The 19,820-nt window shown below is 47.2% G+C and overlaps 1 protein-coding gene across 1 annotated transcript in view; it reads right to left on the bottom strand.

Moving 5' to 3' along the window:
• Positions 1-12,536: 12,536 nt before the first annotated feature.
• efnb2a (ephrin-B2a) overlaps positions 12,537-19,820 on the bottom strand; it is a 13,123-nt gene continuing 5,839 nt past the window's right edge. Inside the window, exons 3-5 of the mRNA XM_028992316.1 lie at positions 15,892-15,984; positions 15,477-15,581; positions 12,537-15,377 (exon numbers count right to left, since the gene is read on the bottom strand). Of these exons, the coding sequence (XP_028848149.1) occupies positions 14,962-15,377; positions 15,477-15,581; positions 15,892-15,984 (614 nt within the window). The 3' untranslated portion in view covers positions 12,537-14,961. The remainder of the gene's footprint in view (positions 15,378-15,476; positions 15,582-15,891; positions 15,985-19,820) is intronic.

Below are 19,820 nucleotides of genomic sequence, written 5' to 3'. Positions count from 1 at the left end.
TGTGTGTGTGTGTGTGTGTGTACGCATCATAATAATTTATCGCTGTTCTTTGTCTTCCTCCATCTTTCTGCTGCTTTATCGCTCCTCTCCCTTCTTCTCGTACACGTTGTGGACAGATGTTCCCATGGCGATGGGTTCTCTCTTCGAAAATAATCCTCCATATCTCTCCGTCTCGTACCTGTCTCGTCCCTCCCTCTCCTCTGGGATTCCCGTGGCCAATCAGCGTTCCGGAGGGGGTTAACTTGAAAGTCAGAGACCTTTGACCACTCCCATGATCCTCTGCTCCCGTGTGAGCATGGGCTAATTCCTCTCGCCCATAAATATGTCCGATGACGGGCTTTCATCTGTATGTGTGCGTGTGTGTGTGTGGAGCTGGTGCTGAAAAGGCCGGATCACGCCGGAGCGGCGTTGTCCGGACGACCTTCACGGTCCAATCCGGCGGGGCGGAGCACATTACACGCCATAACATGTTTGATGCCATAATTACACGGCCTGCTCTTCTGATGTCATCACCGCGAGCCATCAGTCACACGCGACGTGTAATTTACGAGTGGCGTCCGGATACGATGCGGTCCCACCATTAGGAGGAGCGGGATCAGGGGATGGAGAAAGAAAAGAGCGGCGAGGTCGGTACTGATGGAGAGAAATGGGCCTGAATGAAAATGAAGGGAAATAAAAAGTGAATGAGATGAAGGGAGGTGGGGGGGGGGGTCATTTGAAACGACTTTCAGAGACCTAGTGGGGTCCAGAATGGGGTCCACAGACTGGGGTCCAGAACGCCCAATCACCACATGGATTCCGCTTCTCTTTCCTTCGACGTGTCCAGTTAGGGGTCGTCACACCTGACCTGGTTTTACAGGAATACCACGAACACTACAACAGGGGGGTGGTAGTAACCTAGCGGGTAACTCACTCGCCTATGAACCAGAAGAGCCAGGTTCAAACCCCTCTCACTAACATTGTGTCCCTGAGCAAGACACTTAACCCTGAGTGTCTCCAGGGGGGGACTGTCCCTGTAACTACTGATTGTAAGTCGCTCTGGATAAGGCGTCTGATAAACGTCATAAATGTAAATGTAAATGTACAATATTAAGGAGGTTGTCCTTTTCAGGCATGGACTCTGCTTGACCTCTGAAGGTATCTGACACGGTCCTTCCGCCATTTCCTATGTTGTCGTCTCGACTCCTGGTTGTGTTCACCTGATCATGTGTATAAATGCAGTCTCATTGTATCTATGGATAAGGGCGTCAGGGAAATGGCAGAAATGTAAATGCAGGACCACAGATTCGCCGGGTTCCCCAGAAACCAAGGTTCTGCGTATCACGGTTCATCATATCCCCCCACATGCCCGGCGGTCCACATAATGTAAGAACCTGTGATTCATCAGATGAGGACATGGTCTGGCGATGGACACAGTATTGACCCTGTATTTCCTCGGGCCAAATTACACCGGTACTGACCACTGACCTCCAAGAACCGGCAGCTCCTGCGACTCGATGTGAGGTCACATGATTAGAAGGTCAGAGCACCTCTTTCTCAATAAAACATGAGGACTTGTATTTAGGATCTGCAAGGCTACTGTGTGTGTGTCTGTAGGTGGGTGCTAGTAGCCTAGCCTGTAACACACTCACCTTTGAACCAGAAGACCCAGGTTCAAACCCCACTTACTACCATCGTGTCCCTGAGCAAGACACTTAACCCTGAGTGTCTCCATGGGGACTGTCCCTGTAACGACTGACTGTAAGTCGCTCTGGATAAATGCCGAAAATGTAATGTGTGTGTGTGTGCGTGTTATCTCTATTGTACACATAATGGAGGTTGATTGGCTCATTATGGTCATTATCCCGCCATTGGTAAACTCACACCTGAGTCACCTGTCACAGTTCTGTGACTGATACACACTTAAATGGTTTGTTTATTGCCACAACCCCCCCAAACTTGCCCACACACACACACACACACACACACACACAATAATGCTGTAATAGTGTAAATGTGTGTTTCCTGCATTGCTAATCCTCCCTGTTCCACCACCTGCTCCACAAAAGTCCCACCTGGGAGATGCTAGCAGCTCCTCAGAACCAGAGCCACACCTGACCCATCACCGGCGGACCCTGGCGGACCCTCGCCGCACCTGCGGCCTCCCGCCGCGGCAGGTTAAACTGCTGTTACCAGCAAACGCCCGTCTGCTGATGGTGCAGCGGCTGCTGGGACGGGAGGATGTGAACCAGGCCAAACCTCTCCAGCGCGATATAATTAAAGCTGAATCTGCGTCTTAACACACATGCACACACACACACTCACGCACACACACACACACACACGCACACACAGAGTCCTGCATAACTGCAGAGGCAGCTTTTAATGCATAACGCCCCCCCATCACTCTGAAGTGGTTAATGGGCCTTTAGAGTCGACACAAAGATGCTGACATTGTGTGTGTGTGTGTGTGTGTGTGTGTGTGTGTGTGTGTGTGTGTGTGTGTGTGTGTGTAAATGGGCATTCTGAGTTATCGTGACATTATGAGGGACTCGTGTAAGATGGATGGTGACGTGATGCTGTTTGTTGTATGAGTGATGTGAAATGGTTGCATTAAGACACACACACACACACGCGCACGCACACACACGTGAAATGGGATATCTCTGATGCCGTTGTCGGAGAGATGCTGGGGGTGACATCATGCACTTCTCCTGTGTGTGTTTACACAGCGGATATAAAAGGTTCATTAATGTAATTAAATGGAAAGGTTCTTCGGCAGAGTGTTAGTTGAAGGGTGTGCACACACACACACACACGCAACCGGCTTACTGCACTTTGTCTTTTTATTGTTGCGTTAATATGTGCTTTTTTTGGTCGGGAGACGTTTTGAAATGATTTATTAGTATTTGAACCGGGGCGAGCCCCCTTGTTACGCGTAATTACCGAAGTCGTCGCTGTCGTGTCGCTCTGATGAGCTGATTAAAATAATCGGATAATCAGCGTGCTGGAATTCCCAGGTTGACGTGATCGTTCGGAGCGCTTTAGGAAGAGGTGATTGGCCGTTTAGAATAAATCTCGGCTCGGTCACACTTGAAACTTGAAACAGGCGATATTCTGCAGCAGGATGAAGTGCCGCTGCTGCTGCTGCCACCGCTGAATTGGATTAGGGGGGAATTTGCTCATGTTAATGTTTTCCTCGATGCAAAGCAGACAGAAATAAATGCAAATGCACACACACACACACACACACACACACACAGGATGCAGCACTGAATGTGGCGAGTAGGTTGATGTAGCACACACACAGGATCAGACATGCTTTGCTGTGGTATGTGGCTGCGTGAGTGTGTGGGAAGATGCATGCATGTATGCATATTTGCATAGGTGTGTGTGAGTCTGTCTGTTGATGTGTGTGTGTGTGTGTGTGTGTGTGTGTGTGAGAGGGAGAGAGAGAGAGAGTTAATGATGGCCCGGGGCTGAGATTCCCCCTGCTGTTTGGAGTCTGAGAAAGCCCCTCATCCAGTTCAGAACCCCGAGGCCTGATGGGAACTCTCACACACACACACAGAAACCTGATGAGTCATTAAAGGAGATGTCAATCAAACACACACAGGAACACACACACACACACACAGGTGCGATCGGTCATTCAGCAGCCGTGACCTCTTCAATAAACGCAGCTGTCGAAGGTGATAAAATGCCATTAGTAGATACGTGCGTGTACGTACCCGCTTATCTCCTTGTTTCATTTGCATGTCTGCGGCCTCACAATCCTATTATAACGCCTTAATAACATGGTTCGAGCGATTTAATAGTACGTTTGAAATGACTGCAACTCTTATCTCCGTCTCTCCAGCAGGAATTCGAACCTCTGGGTGAACGGCATCAAGTCACCTCTATCTGTCACCGGACACCCTTTGCAGATGGGAGAAATGCAGAGAACAAAAGGAAAGAGTCAAAACACCGGAGTTATATTCTTCTGGAAGAACGATCAAAGGTGAATCAATATTTCAATTGTCAATACATGTATTAGCGGAAATTGGTAAAAAATATTTAAACATCTAAAACATTACAAGAAAACTAAACAAGTTTATAGTCAATAATTGCATCTAATCGGCAGCGAATCATGTGGGTGTGTTGATGTCAGTTAATAGTCATTTATTATATAGAATAATGATAAAGTCAGTTGATAAAGGACATTGGTTTTTGGCTAAATCAATAATTATGATTATTTCGGCTAAAGTTGAAATGACCATTTCCCGCTGACCTTTGAAACATCTGGACTTCATTGAACTTTTAAAAAAGCTTAACTGGATATTGTAACGTCAGAACTGAAAATGAATAAAAATAAGAGTAAAACACGTAACGTGTGCATAAACAATGAATGAATAAATAGACGTAAATTCCCAATGCATGTTATCTTGATTATGTTCTTTTGGTTATCACTGGAAGCCCAAAAATGTCCTCGCATATAAGATGGGATTAATCGTCCAGCTCTAGCTCTAGAAAGGCTCTTATTTTTTACCTGAGCTTTGCATGAACCTTCTTCCTCCTGAATAAGTGAATCCAACTTTAAACATGCAATCTCTCATTCATTCACGGAGAGCGTTTTTCATGGCCGCTCTTATATCCTTACGCTCATTTTTCTCATTTATTAAAGTTCCTCTTTGTGTGGCTGTGTGTAAGTGCGATTCTGGAACAGGGGACACCTTGTCTTCTGGTTGGCTGGTTTAAACGAGCAGGTCCAGTGTGGGGATCAGGGACAGCGTATGTGAAACGTGGGATGGGATTTCAGCCACGGAGAGCGACTGTCTGGGACACAAAGCACAATAGACCCCGTAGACCCTCGCGCAGACTCCACCCGCGGGCGTGGCTCTTGGCAGGTTCCAGTAAGCCGATCGCAGTGAGGGTGAGCATGGAAAGTTAACCTGGAAAACCCTGGGAGATTTCACAAATCCCTACGGCCAAAAGTGGAAACGTGAGGCAGACTTTCCTAAAATGTACCATTCCTCACATTATCATGCCTAAAATTACAACTAAATCATTTTAATACAAGTTCATTAATTGTAAACTAAAGTAATTAGACTGTAATTAAATTCAAATACTTTTCTAAACTAATGAGTTCAAAATTTTTATAAAAAAAATTTAAAAATTCAACTGGAGATGAATTCTTGTGGTTTCTTTCTAAATGATTAATGACTTGAGCACATTTGTTTTAGCTGTTTTGTAAGAGTGTGTGAGCGTGTGTAAGGTTTCACTGCGCTGTAGACGGGTGTAAGCCTACACCACTCTTCCGATTGCGCAGCGATTCCCACACACTCACCCAAGTCACATTTCTGTGAAAACACACACACACACGCACACATACACACAGACACACACCTGTAATGTTTCAGCTGTGTCCCAGTTTAGAGGTTAATGTCAATCTAAAATTACCTGAACGTTCAGGCATAAGAATGGAAAGAGACCCAGTTACCTTGTCTTCAGTGCTGGGGGCGTAAAGGAGGTGCAAGACACACACACACACACACACACACATCATGAGAGCCACGAACAATGCTAAGTGTGTGGCACACCTAACAGAGTGAGAGTGTGTGTGTGTGTGTGTGTGTGTTTTTCCTTTCAGAAGATTGCACATTTATTTTATGGGTTTCTCAAGCTGGTGATTTGCACACACACACACACACACATTCACATTTGCGTTAAATCATTTTTTTCGGATTTAAAACAGTGTTAATAGTGGGGACCTGAAAATAGGTCTTTGAGAGGACACACACACAGACATGTAGTGGTTACCAGTGGGGTCACCGACCTGCTGCGACCTCTGCCTTTGCTGAGTACATTTTTTAATCATGAGCGATGTTAACTGTTAAGATAACCACATACACACACTTAAACATAAACACGGGCCAACAATTATTCAAGTTGTAAAAAGTCTCTCAGCTGGGGACCTGCAGGGCCACATCGCCAGACTGGAATGTGTCCCCCTTTCCGGGGGAGTTGGACATAGGTCCTCATCTGGACTCGGGGTCAGTCTGGACCCATGACTGTCACACCAAACCCAATCAGCATCTCAGATCAAATCTGTTTATTTCACTGCTGAGGTTGAATTCTCGGCAGGCCTCCTACACACATACACACACACACACACACACCTCAAGCTGATAATATCCTGATTTATTCCCTCAGCAGCAGGTTTTATCTGGTGCTGGGGGTCAGTAGTCACGGGGAGTGCTGGACGTTCTGGACGTTATCGCGGACCCGCCTCCCCACCTCTCACTCATTAAAGGTCGTCTGGGTCACGGGGTTATCGCAGGTCACTGTGGGGTTGTGCTGTAAATCCCCGTCCTGATACAGACCAACACGACCTGGACGTGAACCCAGCTGAGTCTGCTACTGTTTACACCCACGCACACACACACACACACACACACACTCAACAAACCCCAAAAAACTACACACACTCTCACACACATGTTGAAGCTTACAATACACAAAAACAGATATGTATTTAGCCAATAACAGCACAACAACAGGTCACCTGACCAACAACAAGATGACAGGGCAGACGATCAACAAGGCGGTCAGGGCGGTTCATCATGAGAGGAGAAAACACCACATTTAACACACACACACACACACACACACACATCGATAAAGAGAGAAACAACTAAAGAAAAAGCAAGAGAGGATGAAATACTTTTCACTGTAAAAAGCACAATTTATGTTGTGTGAGATTGTGTGTGTGTGTGTGTGTGTGTGTGTGTGTGTGTGTGTGTGTGTGTGTATTTTCAATTACTGAAAACTCGGCCAGGTGTGAAGCGTGCTCTGGCTTCTCATACATATGGAGGTGATCATGTGACTGACAGCCCATCCCTCATTACATTCACTGTCCGCGACCGCAAAGGAGGTCAAGGGTCACCGGCTCGGCCAATCACGTCACTCGCAAGAATGCCATCGCCACACAAATCAGCCAATCAGCTGCGTCGAAATTCTCATTCCAGAATGTTCCCAGAGTTGCTGTGAAATTCCATCTGTCCATTTCACATCCGTGATCCAAATGAAAGCAGCGGCCGTCAATCACTGAGTCTTTTACACAGTCGAGTGAACGCTCAGGTGTGTGTGTGAGCTGTGAAGGCCGAGCGAGAACGGAGGGACGAGTCGGGCGAACAATGAGCAGCTTGTGCCCGAGACGATAAGATCAGCAGAACGCAGACGAGGAGACAAAGCGTGGGACGAGGTGGAGAACAAACGTGGACAGGCAGGAAGGCGTGGAGCGGAATCACACCGGGAGTTTATGTCAGCCGTTGTATGCACACCAGTCTCATCGTCATCATCCTCACGATGAAGCTGTAGTGTAGTGAAGATGCACAAACACACACACACACACACACTTATATTCATGGTTTCAGGGGAAAGTGGATCTTTCTCTCCGGAACGTTGTGTGTCACAGTCGTGACAGGAAGTCCGTCCTCGTTCCCGTTCATCACCCCTGATTTGCGAGCAGTGGCCTCTGCAGGTCAAAGGTCGGGGGTCGCGGGGCATCTTTACGTGAGGCTATACAGCGGGGCCCTTGAAATGCGATATGAGTCCAGGCCTGGTCTTCTATTCAACTGCTGTCCACACACCCGAGTGACAGTTAAAGGGTGGGCGGGGCATAAAGAACCGCTGGATCGTTCTCTGATCCCCTTCATGTACATTTACATTTTTTGGCATTTACCAGACGCCCTTATCCAGAGCGACTTACAATAAGTAGTTACAGGGACAGTCCCCCCCTGGAGACACTCAGGGTTAAGTGTCCTGCTCAGGGACACGATGGTAGTGAGTGGGGTTTGAACCTGGGTCTTCTGGTTCACAGGCGAGTGTGTTACTCGCTAGGCCACTAACACCCATCATGCCACCAGTGAACACTTTTATTCCAAGGGCACCTGTTGCTCCCCTGAGAATGAAGGGCGGAACAATCAGTAGAAAAATGACGTAAATCACATAACGTGACCTTCAGCCACCTGACATCCACAACATTTATTTCCATCAGGGATGCAGACAAAACGAAACGACAAAAATACGAACCACGTATTATTAATACATTAAAGCTGATTGCAGCTTCTGATTTGTCACCCCTCCAGGAGTGTGTGTGTGTGTGTGTGAGACAGCGTCCGTAATGAAGTGTTCCGACGTCGTCTGTATGGACTGGATGTGGCGGCGTTATGTACGGTAGCTAATGAGCTCCTTCGTTTAACACGGCCCTGAGTAAAGGTCGGACACATTTACTCGCCGCCGCCGTGCTCATCGCTGCTGTTTCCGTGACAACACAACCTGCTTCTCAGCTTGATCACAGCAGCGAAGAGCTAATTCATCCATTTATATTAAAATATGCAAAATCCTCCATCGCCACTAAAACAATGAAAACAGTCACGTTGTTAATTTGTCGCTCCCTAATGGAAGCAGGAGATGGATTCCAATCTCGACTTCAGCGATTTAGTCACGCGCAGATGAACTGTAAAAACCAACAGCACAATCAAATCATGTGTGTGTGTGTGTGGACAATATGAATATAGTAAAAGGCTTGTCCAAGGTGAGCGGGCGGGGCATCCGCCGAGACACGCCCCCCCTTGGTCAGTTGGCGTGACTCGGATCTCCGCGCGGTTTCAGCGCGAGATCGTCAACCCCTCGTTTCCTGGGAAGCAGGACAGGAAGCTTGCCGTTGACCTTTGATGACCTCTGTTAGGGTGTAAACACGACGCCGTCTCACTAAAGATCTCACAAGTGTGTGTGTGTGTCTGTGTGTGTGTGTGTGTGTGTGTGAGCAGTCAAACAGGCTCAGGAAGGTTCAGAAAATCAATGAAGCAAACAAGACGGACGAAACTGAGCTGCAGGACTCATCGCTCTAAGGTGTGGAACTAAGGTGTGGAAAAGGGCGGTAGTGGCCTAGTGGGTAACACACTCGCCTATGAACCAGAAGACCCAGGTTCAAACCCCACTTACTGCCATCGTGTCCGTGAGCAAGACACTTAACCCTGAGCGTCTCCAGGGGGGGACTGTCCCTGTAACTACTGATTGTAAGTCGCTCTGGATAAGGGCGTCTGGTAAATGCTGTAAATGTAAATGCAAACTTCCATTCAAACACACACTCACACAGGTGAACTCCCAGGCTTACCACCATCTCACCTTAGCAGTGACTAACACACACACACACACACACACAGAGAAACCAAAAGCAAAATTCTTGTCTTTGTTGTAAACAGAAACCGGTCCGAGACCCAGAAACACCCAGAAACACCAATGTGAGAGGACAACAGAACCCGGCCCAGAGCAACACACACACACACACACGCACACACACACTGATGCCAGGTTCACACCAGGTCCTTCAGCCGCTCTTGCTGTGGGCGACCCTGAGGCCCGCAGAGGGAAACAGGACGCGGCGCTTTGATAAAAAAGGATGAAACGTTTACCGAGGAGAGAACGTTCTGGTTCCAACCTTCTCCGCTCAGCCACGCCGCTCCGTTCCCTCCACTGATTAGTACGCGTAAGAAAGGAGACCTCTTCAATTTACATTTACATTTTACATTTACAGCATTTACCAGACGCCCTTATCCAGAGCGACTTACAGTCAGTAGTTACAGGGACAGTCCCCCCCTGGAGACACTCAGGGTTAAGCGTCTTGCTCGGGGACACGATGGTAGTAAGTGGGGTTTGAACCTGGGTCTTCTGGTTCATAGGCGAGTGTGTTAGCGGCTAGGCTACCACCACCCAGAACTTCGAGAACTAAAAATGACGTGGACGAGCATCAGAGTCGGCAGCTGCAGCGCCAAACCTGTTCTTTGGAGCAGGATCAACCACGGCAAAATGTTCCGAGGGCTTCAGAAACCTGTTAGAACATTCCCAGCCCTGCGTTACACCGGGAACTTCGGCCAAGTTATTAGCTGGATGCCCAGATTTCCGCTCGCTTTAATGAACGTAAAAAGTGATTTCGTAGAGGTCGGTATACGGTTTAGGTTTACCGTGTTTATTCTGTACGGGGTTATTCTGAGGTGACCTATAAATACAGCTCAGCCGGCGTTACTACGGCAACAGCCGAAGGAATGTGTGTGTCGTGTGTGAGGGCCATTGTGTGTGTGATCCGCGTGTAAACGCTCGACACTTTGAGGGACGTGTGTGTGTGTGTGTGTGTGTGTGTGTGTGTGTGAACCCCGTGACTCAGCTCGGTCCTGGGTGTGGATGGAGGGATTTGTTGCGGTGTGATGGTGACGGTGTTGTTGATCAGTGTGTGTGTGTTTTGTGTAACACGTCCCCGGGTCAGGTTGTCAGATGATGACGAGGTGAGTTCCTTCAGGACGCTGAACGTCTTTCTCATTCGAAGAAGAAATTTGTTGTGCAGATGAATAAATGAAAATAAATGTTCTGCCCCAAAGTGAAAGTGAAGTGATTGTCATTGTGATACACAGCGCACGGTGTCACGGTGAAACGTGTCCTCTGTATTTAACCGTCACCCTTGGTGAGCAGTGGGCACCATGACGGGCGCCCGGGGACCAGTATGTGGGGACGGGACCTTCATCAAGGGGTCCTCAGTGGCACCCTGGCAACCTTCCGATTATGGGTCCACTTCTGCTTGACGGATGAGGGGTGGGGTCAAAATGATGACCCCAGGGGTCAGCTGAGGGGTCGGCGAGAGGGTTGATGATTTCATCTTCTCTTTCTCAAGATGGCCACGTGTTTATGAGTTTCCTTCTGAACCCGTGTAGGAGGACTACATTAGCCTCTGTGTGTGTGTGTGTGTGTGTGTGTGTGTGTGTGTGTGTGTGTGCGCGTGTGCATCGCTGCACCATGTGGGCGTAAACATGTTTAAACGCTTTGAATCTGGTTTTTAACTTCAGCATCTGAACTCCGTGACGAACTCGACGTCCTAATTCACGTTTCCATGGCAACAGGTAAACTGCAGGTCAATGAGAGACATCGGAAATCATGGCCTACGTGTGTATCTTGAGCTGGAAAAGTGAATACGAGGAAGGAAGTGTGTGTGTGTGTGTGTGTGTGTGTGTGTGTGTGTGTGTACAGGAGAAGAACTCTGCATCAGCTCTGTGTGCCGAGGAGAAGAGGCTAAATAATAAAAAACACTTTCACACCCGCAGCTCCACCACAGCAGGAAGAGGGAGGGAAGTTAAAAAGAACGCTGCCGATTCGGTCCATCGTCCCTCTTCCTGCTCAGGTCTTCTTCATCTCCTGTTCATACAGAAACACATTCTACACATCACAACATTGGTCAGTGTCACCACCAATCACTGGAGTCTAAAACGAAAAGCTTTCGAGAACAGAACTCATGGTGACCACCCTGCAGGAACCTGCCTGGCTGCTATGAGACAACATGGGACATTGCATGATGCCGGCCGCGTCTTCAAAGACCCCCTTGTCTTCCATACCATACAAAAACAACAGAACCCTCTTTAGAGAACAACTGCACATCGTGTCGGAACGTGCTGCAGACCCATCGGTTTCAGTTCCACCCGCTCCGCTGCTGCTCCTGCCGCTGTTCCCACATTATCTCCTCCGGCACGTCTGCAGCGCGCCGCAGAACCTTCAGCCCGCGGCGCTTCAGCTGCCTGCATGTCGAAATTCCAGTTTCCGTCTTATATTCAACATTCACTGAAAAGACGGCCCGCCCGTCACGTGGACGTCGACCAGATACACACACACGTCCCAAAAAAAAAAACGAAATGAGGACCCGGGACGAACCGTAAAGAGCCGTAAAGGTTAAAGAGCTTCTAGATATTCCTGCTGGCTGCTGCTCGGCTCTTAACTCTCCACATGACTTTATATTTCCTGGTCGATTTCACCATATTTTTATCTTTCGCTTTACTGGGACTTTTATTTTTATGAGGACTTTATTTTAGTGTGTAATATAATATTTGCTGAAAAATGACTTTATACAATGTTTTTCTGGTAAAGGATTTAAGATAAACAAAAAAAAAACTATAATACATGTATTTTATATGTATTGTGGTTATTATTAATATTGGTAATAATTCTTATCGAGGGGCAGAGCAGCAGGAAAAATGAGAACACGGAACACCCAGACGTTCCATAGGAAAAACATTTTATTGTAAAACATTTTCAGTTGGTAACAGATGGGTGGAATGTGTGTCTTTTTTTTCCCATTTCATTCATCCCTTCGCACGTTGCCTGTCCAGCACTGACTGCATGGTGGGAGGGGCTAAAAAACAACCAGCTACAGGAAGTGGGTGTGGTCGGGGGGTAGAAACAAAGCTGAATTGTAATACTGTATTTACTTACAAAATGGACACAAAAGGAAAAACCAAAACAACAGGGACGTTTAAATAAATATATACGGTACACACATATGGCACAAATATGTAGCAGCCAATCGGGCAAAATATTTCCAAAACCTCCAAGCTATATATGTTTTAAACCAAATTTCCATGGAAACAGTGCAAAAGGGTGGGGCCGTGGGTGGAGTGGGTGGGGTCCATAGAGCACTAGCTAAAATACATAGCAAAAAAATTTCATTTTTATACAAAACATCTCACTTTAAAGAGTTCATAAAAAATGTTTTATTGGGTTCATCATCAATATGTACACAAGCTATTTACCAAAAAATGTTGTTCTGTTTCCTTTTGCTGAAGTGTGTCCGTGTTGTTGAACGCTGTATTTTTTTATTCCTTTTTTTTTTATTCGCTTTGCTAAAAAGGTGGATAAGGCTATTGTACCAACCCAGGATCCGTTTACAGTACAAATCATCACGGTTATTTACACAACGGTACTATAGATGTACGGTGCAAAGTTACTGAGTCCAGGGAACTCGGATGACTATACCAGCAAGGCATTCTACAGTAGCCTGAAGTTACTTCTCCTAACGTCGGGCCAACGTTCGCGCAACGTCATCAGCGCCGTGCGAACGTTAGCCGCGGCCGAGTGAGGAAAAGCACTTTGGATTAAAAGAAACTAATAAGATTGTCATAGTACGCCCTTCGGCAAGCAACACAACGACCTTGTGTACGAGTGTGTAAGAGTGTGAGTGTAACGTCAGTACATGTCTGTTTTTTTTTTTGTCCTCGAAACGAACCGACCAGAGCTGTGTGTCATTTTGGTGAAATTCTATTTTTGCTTCACAGTTTACCTTCTAACTATGACACACTGTTAAAACTTTAATGAAAATAAAAATAAATATAATACTACAAGCAGGCTTGTGTGACGTCCATTGTTTTTTACTGAATGGTGGAACTGTGTGTGTGTGTGTGTGTGTGTGTGTTTTTTACCCAGTGGCTAAGAACACTTTCCATAGGTGATTTTTTTTTTATTATTTCTTTATTCATTTCTTAATCTTTATAAAAATAAATAAAAATTGCATATTTGCTGATTGGGTGGCCTCGTACAGGGCCCAGTCCACTCATCACACAAGGCGTGGCTTCTAGAACGAGGTCAGCTGACCTCCGTGAGCGAATGAGTGACTAATGAGCAATCATGGCGATGGGCCTTCCTCTCCGGTTTGGTACAAATTCTAGTTCAGTGTGTGGGAGGCAATGGGAATGAATAGAAAAATAACCGTCTCCGGCACTCTCACACACACACACACACATACACACACTCACTCACTCAGCCATACCTACAAATAAGATTCCTGGCATGAAAAGTGTGTGTGTGTGGGAACGTGGGCCCTACCCATCATCCTTTGGGAGATGCTACAACACTGTGATAGGCTGGGCGCTGCTACTGTGCTGTGCTATATGTGTGTGTTTAAAGGCAGCGATCCGTGCGGGACTCCATGGGGTGGGATAAGTGTCCTAAACGGTCCGGGGCGATCAAGCAGGAATCCCTGGCTTGCATAATGTGCAGGTTTCTGGCCGTGTCCCGCCTGGCCTGTGCACCACTGCACTCCGAATGTCCAACATAAATAAAGTTTTAACTCCCCCCCCATGCTGTAGGTCTCCTCCTATTAAAATGTACATCTAAAATAAAAATATTAATTATAGTAATCATACGAAACATTGAGACGAACCGATGCTAGTGTGTGTATGTGTGTGTGCACAGAGAACGCAATCGAAGAACGAACGAGTGAAATGAAACAAACGAGTGACTAGTGGGGCAGTAACGACGTCACTTCCGAACGGACCGGAGCGATGCCCTCGCGGCGAAATGAAAAGCCTGGAAGGGTAGCAGCAGGTTTGGATTTTGGCCTCGGTGTGCTTTAGAGCTGGCTCCGCCCCGAACCCGGGCTGAGCGGAGCGCCGCGTGGCCCCTGCGCTGAGCAGGACGAAGGAGGGTTTTAGTAAAAGTGCTGCTAATAAGTTCACGTGGATCCCTCACCTTCCCAGCATGCACAGGGGCGCCTCGCGTAACTGAGCTCGTGCGAGCGTGTGGGAGTGTGAGGACATCGGCACGACGTGGTCGCTATGACAACACCTAGCGTCTACGGAACACTACTCGCCGACCGAACACCGGCGTGGGGCGGGAGAAGGACGTTAGTAACGCAATCATACAAAACGAACAAAAATGAGAGGCGAGCGGCGGAGGCGGTGAGTAGAGGTGAATTATGGGTAATGTTCAAGAACAACGTCCATCGGGAGGTCCCTGCAACGTTCCACATCTACTTTCACCCACTTCCTGTTTCGCTGACCAATGGAAGGAATGCGCTTCCTGTGTCCTTGGCCAATCAGAGGAGACGTCCTCTGTCGCTGCAGGAAAAGGGGCGTGGCCTCTCCTCCACCCACTTCCTTTGGGTGTGTCCATTGCACAAGCATCCACGCACACAGGCATTGTGAGGACTTTTTTGGGGTCAGTCGTGGTGCACACAGAGGAAGTGTGTCAGACAAGGAGTGTGTCTTCACCAACATCATCATCATCATCATCAGCAACAACAAACGGTATCCAACACAAACTGGGAGCAGGTGGTGGAGGAGAGGTTCCTGGTGGAAGGGCCCCCTCATTTCAGAGCGAGTCCGGGGGGGGGGCCCAGCGCGGCCTTCAGACCTTGTAGTAGATGTTGGCCGGGCTCTGGGGGGGCATCTCCTGCACGATGTAGACGGGGTGGCCGTAGTCCCCGCTCACCTTCTCGTAGTGCGGGCAAAAGACGCTGTCGGCAGTCCTCAGCGGGATGATGATGTCGCTGGGCTCCGAGCCGTTGTTGTTGCCGCCGGCGCCGCCGCCGCCGCCGCGCTTGGGCGTGGCCAGCGTGCTGAGCGACAGCGTGGCGGCGTGCTGCGGCGAGTGCTTGCGGTGCCGCCGCCGGTACTTCAGCAGCAGCAGCACCAGCATGACGATGATGATGATGAAGATGATGCTGCCCGAGGCGATGCCCACGAAGACCGCCACCTCCGAGCCGATCATGCTGGACGCCTTCTTGTTGCCGCCGGTCTCCTCCTCCGCTATCCTGTCCGTCCCTGCAACGCACACACAACGCCCGCCGGCGTCAGCGCCGCTGCTCCTGATTGGCCGAGGACAATTCCTCTTTTTTTTACACTTGCGCGTAAGGGACGTACCGAGTTTGTCGAGGACCTCGTTGGACTTGGTGTCCTTTCCCAGTGCAGGGTGTCTGGGTGGGTGCCGGGTGGGGTTGTCTTTCGGCGCAGCCGGATCAGACGGGTCTGAAACACACACACGAAACGAACTCATCTTTAGCTGCGTGTGTGTGTGTGTGTGTGAGTCCCCTTAAACTCGTTTATTAACCCTCCGACCTTCAGCATCTGTGTGTGTGTGTGTGTGTGTGTGTGAGAGAGAGAGAGAGAGAGAGAGAGAGAGAGAGAGAGAGAGAGAGAACACTCTAAATTGCCACCCCTGCTGCTGGTGAACTGATTTATGAGTAATCGCTATCATTAATTAGCAGCCCAGTGTGTGTGTGTGTGTGTGTGTGTGTGTGTGTGTAGGGCGTGTTTAAAGAAAATCAGCGGTACTCACTTTGTCCCACCTTCATGATGATCTTCATGGACTTGCTTTTACACACACCTCCGTCCTGGTTGTCCAGGCCCTCCAGCGTTCCATCAGACGTCGCTGGAGGAGGAAGAGGGCAACGAGAGTCAATTTCGGCTCTGTGTGTGTGTGTGTGTGTGTGTGTGTGTGTGTGTGTGTGTGTCTGACATTTCAAGAGAGTGAAACTGGGTTGGAAAAAACATGCCACTCGGAAAGACAAAAGGACCGGATGTGTGTGTGTGTGTGTGTGTGTGTGTGTGTGTGTGTGTTATAAATATGGCATACGTTGGGAGCTGGTGGATTTACTAGGTCACACACACTCTGGATCAATTGGCGACAAGTCTGCCCTGTCCCATCTGCCAATGCTGCTGCTGCCCCTAGTGGTTAAAGAGTGTGTGTGTGTGTGTGTGTGTGTGTGTGTGTGTGTGTGTGTGTGTGTGTGTGTGTGTGTGTGTCTATGAGGTCAGTAACGGCGAGCTAACGAGATGCCAGGGGCTCAGAATCTCGGCCTGCTCCGGAGAGAGAGAGAGAGAGAGAGAGAGAGAGAGAGGTGGGTAGGGACGGGGCGGAGAGAGTCACAGCCAAAGCTCCACCCCTGTGATTCCCCGCCCTCCTATTACTTCCATACGACAAGGAGCTTCTGTAACAGGCGTGTAAGACACACACGCATACACACACACACACACACACACACACGGACCATGACGTCTTACTCCTGTTGAAGACAAGCCCATTACACTCAAATCTTCTTAAAAGCTTCATATCATAAATCCTTTAAAACACTTACATACACAACACATGTCTGCGCTTTTCAGGCCATGTGTGTGTGTGTTTGTGTGACTACACAACTGAAAGGTTACAGAGTGATGCACCAAACACACACACACACACAAATCTACCGAATTACGTATCCATTCGACTGTCAACGTATCTTTCTTCCCCGCGTCAAGGCTGAGCTGCTCGCTCTGAGCAGACAGGATCTCGGTGCAGACCTGACCTGCTTTCCAACACCATCTGACTGTTGACTTTTCCAGCAGTGTGTGTGTGTGTGTGTGTGTGTGCGTGTGTGTGTGTGTGTGTGTGTGGCGGTCACAGCCTGGCATTGAGGATGCTAAAATCGAGTTTCAGCTCCTACAGGAGGCTGTTTGTCATTTTATATAAAAGAATCTGCTGATCCAGTGTGTGTGTGTGTGTGTGTGTGTGTGTGTGTGTGTATGAATATAAGTTTTTAACTCTCGTTACAGTTCTGAGATCAGACATAAGGGACAAAATGTTGAAGAAACACGCACACTGAGCTAGCTGTGGAATTCCCCTTCAATACACGTCAGCTTTCACATACACACACACACACACACACACACACACACTGGGTGGATAAATGGCAGGGGTTGTAGTGACGCCGTCTGCACACATCCAGCTCTATCACTCCATCTTCAGACATCACTCTCTCTCTCTCTTTAGATCAATTCTCTGTGCTCCGAGTTCCAGGCCACGCTGCCTAAAACAATCACATCAAACACACACACACACACACACACACACGCACTTGTGGTACTAGGCGTGTCTGCTCTCTGATTGGTTAATCCTGGGTCCTGCAGATAAGCGGGAGCGTGATTAAACTTCCGTATCGGAATTAAACTCTTTCATTAATTACTTATCGAATTAGAGACAAAAATCCATTCAGCTCTGAGTGGCGCAGTAACAGACACACACACACACACACACACACACACAGAACAAATCAAACTAGACAAACACACACACACACACAAACACAGAACAAATTAAACTAGACAAACAGACAACAGATAACACAATATCAAACCTACACATATATAATATAACACACTGAACAACATGCTAAATACCTAATTCCCACAAACACACACACACATTAACAAAAAGCTCATAAAACACATACACACACAGAACAAATCAAACTAGACAAACACACAACAGATAACATAGTATCGAACCTACACATATATAATACAACACACTGAACAACATGTTAAATACCTAATTCCCACAAACACACACACACATTAACACAAAGCTCATAAAACACATACACACACAGAACAAATCAAACTAGACAAACACACAACAGATAACATAGTATCGAACCTACACATATATAATACAACACACTGAACAACATGCTAAATACCTAATTCCCACAAACACACCTACATTAACACAAAGCTCATAAAACACACACACACAGAACAAATCAAACTAGACAAAGATACAACAAATAACACACACTTGAACCTACACATATACAATCTAATACACACTGAACAACATGCTAAATATCTAATTCCCACAAACACACACACATTAACACAAAGCTCATAAAAACACACACACAGAACAAATCAAACTAGACAAACACACAACAGATAATACACACACCTACATTAACACAAAGCTCATAAAAACACACACACAGAACAAATCAAACTAGACAAAGATACAACAAATAACACACACTTGAACCTACACATATACAATATAATACACACTGAACAACATGCTAAATATCTAATTCCCACAAACACACACACATTAACACAAAGCTCATAAAAACCTACACACAGAACAAATCAAACTAGACAAACACACAACAGATAATACACACACCTACATTAACACAAAGCTCATAAAAACACACACACAGAACAAATCAAACTAGACAAACACACAACAGATAACACACACACACCTACATTAACACAAAGCTCATAAAAACAGGTGTGTGTGTATTATCAGAACAAATCAAACTAGACAAACACACACACACACACACACAGAACAAACTAGACAAACACACAACAGTTAATACTCACACCTACATGAACACAAAGCTCATGAAACACACAACAGAACAAATCAAACTAGAAAAACACACACAGACACACAAACCCAGCTGGTGGGTCTCCTTCTGGAGGCCATTAAGTTAGCATTGGACACGCAGCAATTAACATCTATAGAGAACCAAACGAGCCATTTCAGGCCGGCACATTAGCATTTACTTATGGGAGGAAGAGGAGGAAGAGGAAGAAGAAGGAGGAAGAGGGGGAGGGGCAGGGCGTGAATTTGCAAGAACAGCAAAATTGGATTTTCCTCTTTTTCAGGCTGAATTGGGCCTTTTTGTCCCCTAATGGGATTTGCGGGTTGAGCCGATTGAATCGCGCGCATCCGAACCCCCAACGCGTCTGCGTGAACTTTGAACCGGCCGGGAAGTAAATAAAGGGGGGAAAAAGACGAGCAGGAAGGAGGAACGCCGCCAAAGGCACAAAAACCCGCAACAGACACACTACACACTGTCGACTGCATGTGGCGTTCGGCTTCAGGGCCCAGCTACTGGCAGAGTGTGTGTGTGTGTGTGTGTGTGTGTGTGTGTGTGTCCTCTGTTTATTCAGCTTGTGTAACGCCTGAAGAAATAGAGGTAAAAAGGGAATCGGAGAGGCGGAGCTTCCAGTTATTTCTTTACATGCAAAGCAGCAAACACCTAATGCAAACACGGTATCTGTGTGTGTGTGTGTGTGTGTGTGTGTGTGTGATGACCTCATGAGATCAAATTTTAAAAATCCTTATTTGTAAATTTGTAATTATTGTAGTTTACATTTACATTTACAGCATTTACCGGACACCCTTATCCAGAGCGACTTACAGTCAGTAGTTACAGGGACAGTCCCCCCCTGGAGACACTCAGGGTTAGGGGTCTTGCTCAGGGACACGATGGTAGTAAGTGGGGTTCGAACCTGGGTCCTCGGGTTCACTAGGCTACTAGCACCCTTTTTTATTGTAATTATTGTAATTATTTTGTATTAATTGATCGTAATTATTTCAGTATTTCTGGTAAAAGCTGAAAGTCAATACTGGATTCCAGCACTGGAGACAAATGGCGG

The sequence above is a fragment of the Denticeps clupeoides genome, chromosome 9, assembly GCF_900700375.1.
Source record: "Denticeps clupeoides chromosome 9, fDenClu1.1, whole genome shotgun sequence".
Lineage (NCBI taxonomy): Eukaryota > Metazoa > Chordata > Actinopteri > Clupeiformes > Denticipitidae > Denticeps > Denticeps clupeoides.
Note: the sequence above shows the minus strand (reverse complement) of the source record. Positions and strands in the feature narration are given on the sequence as shown.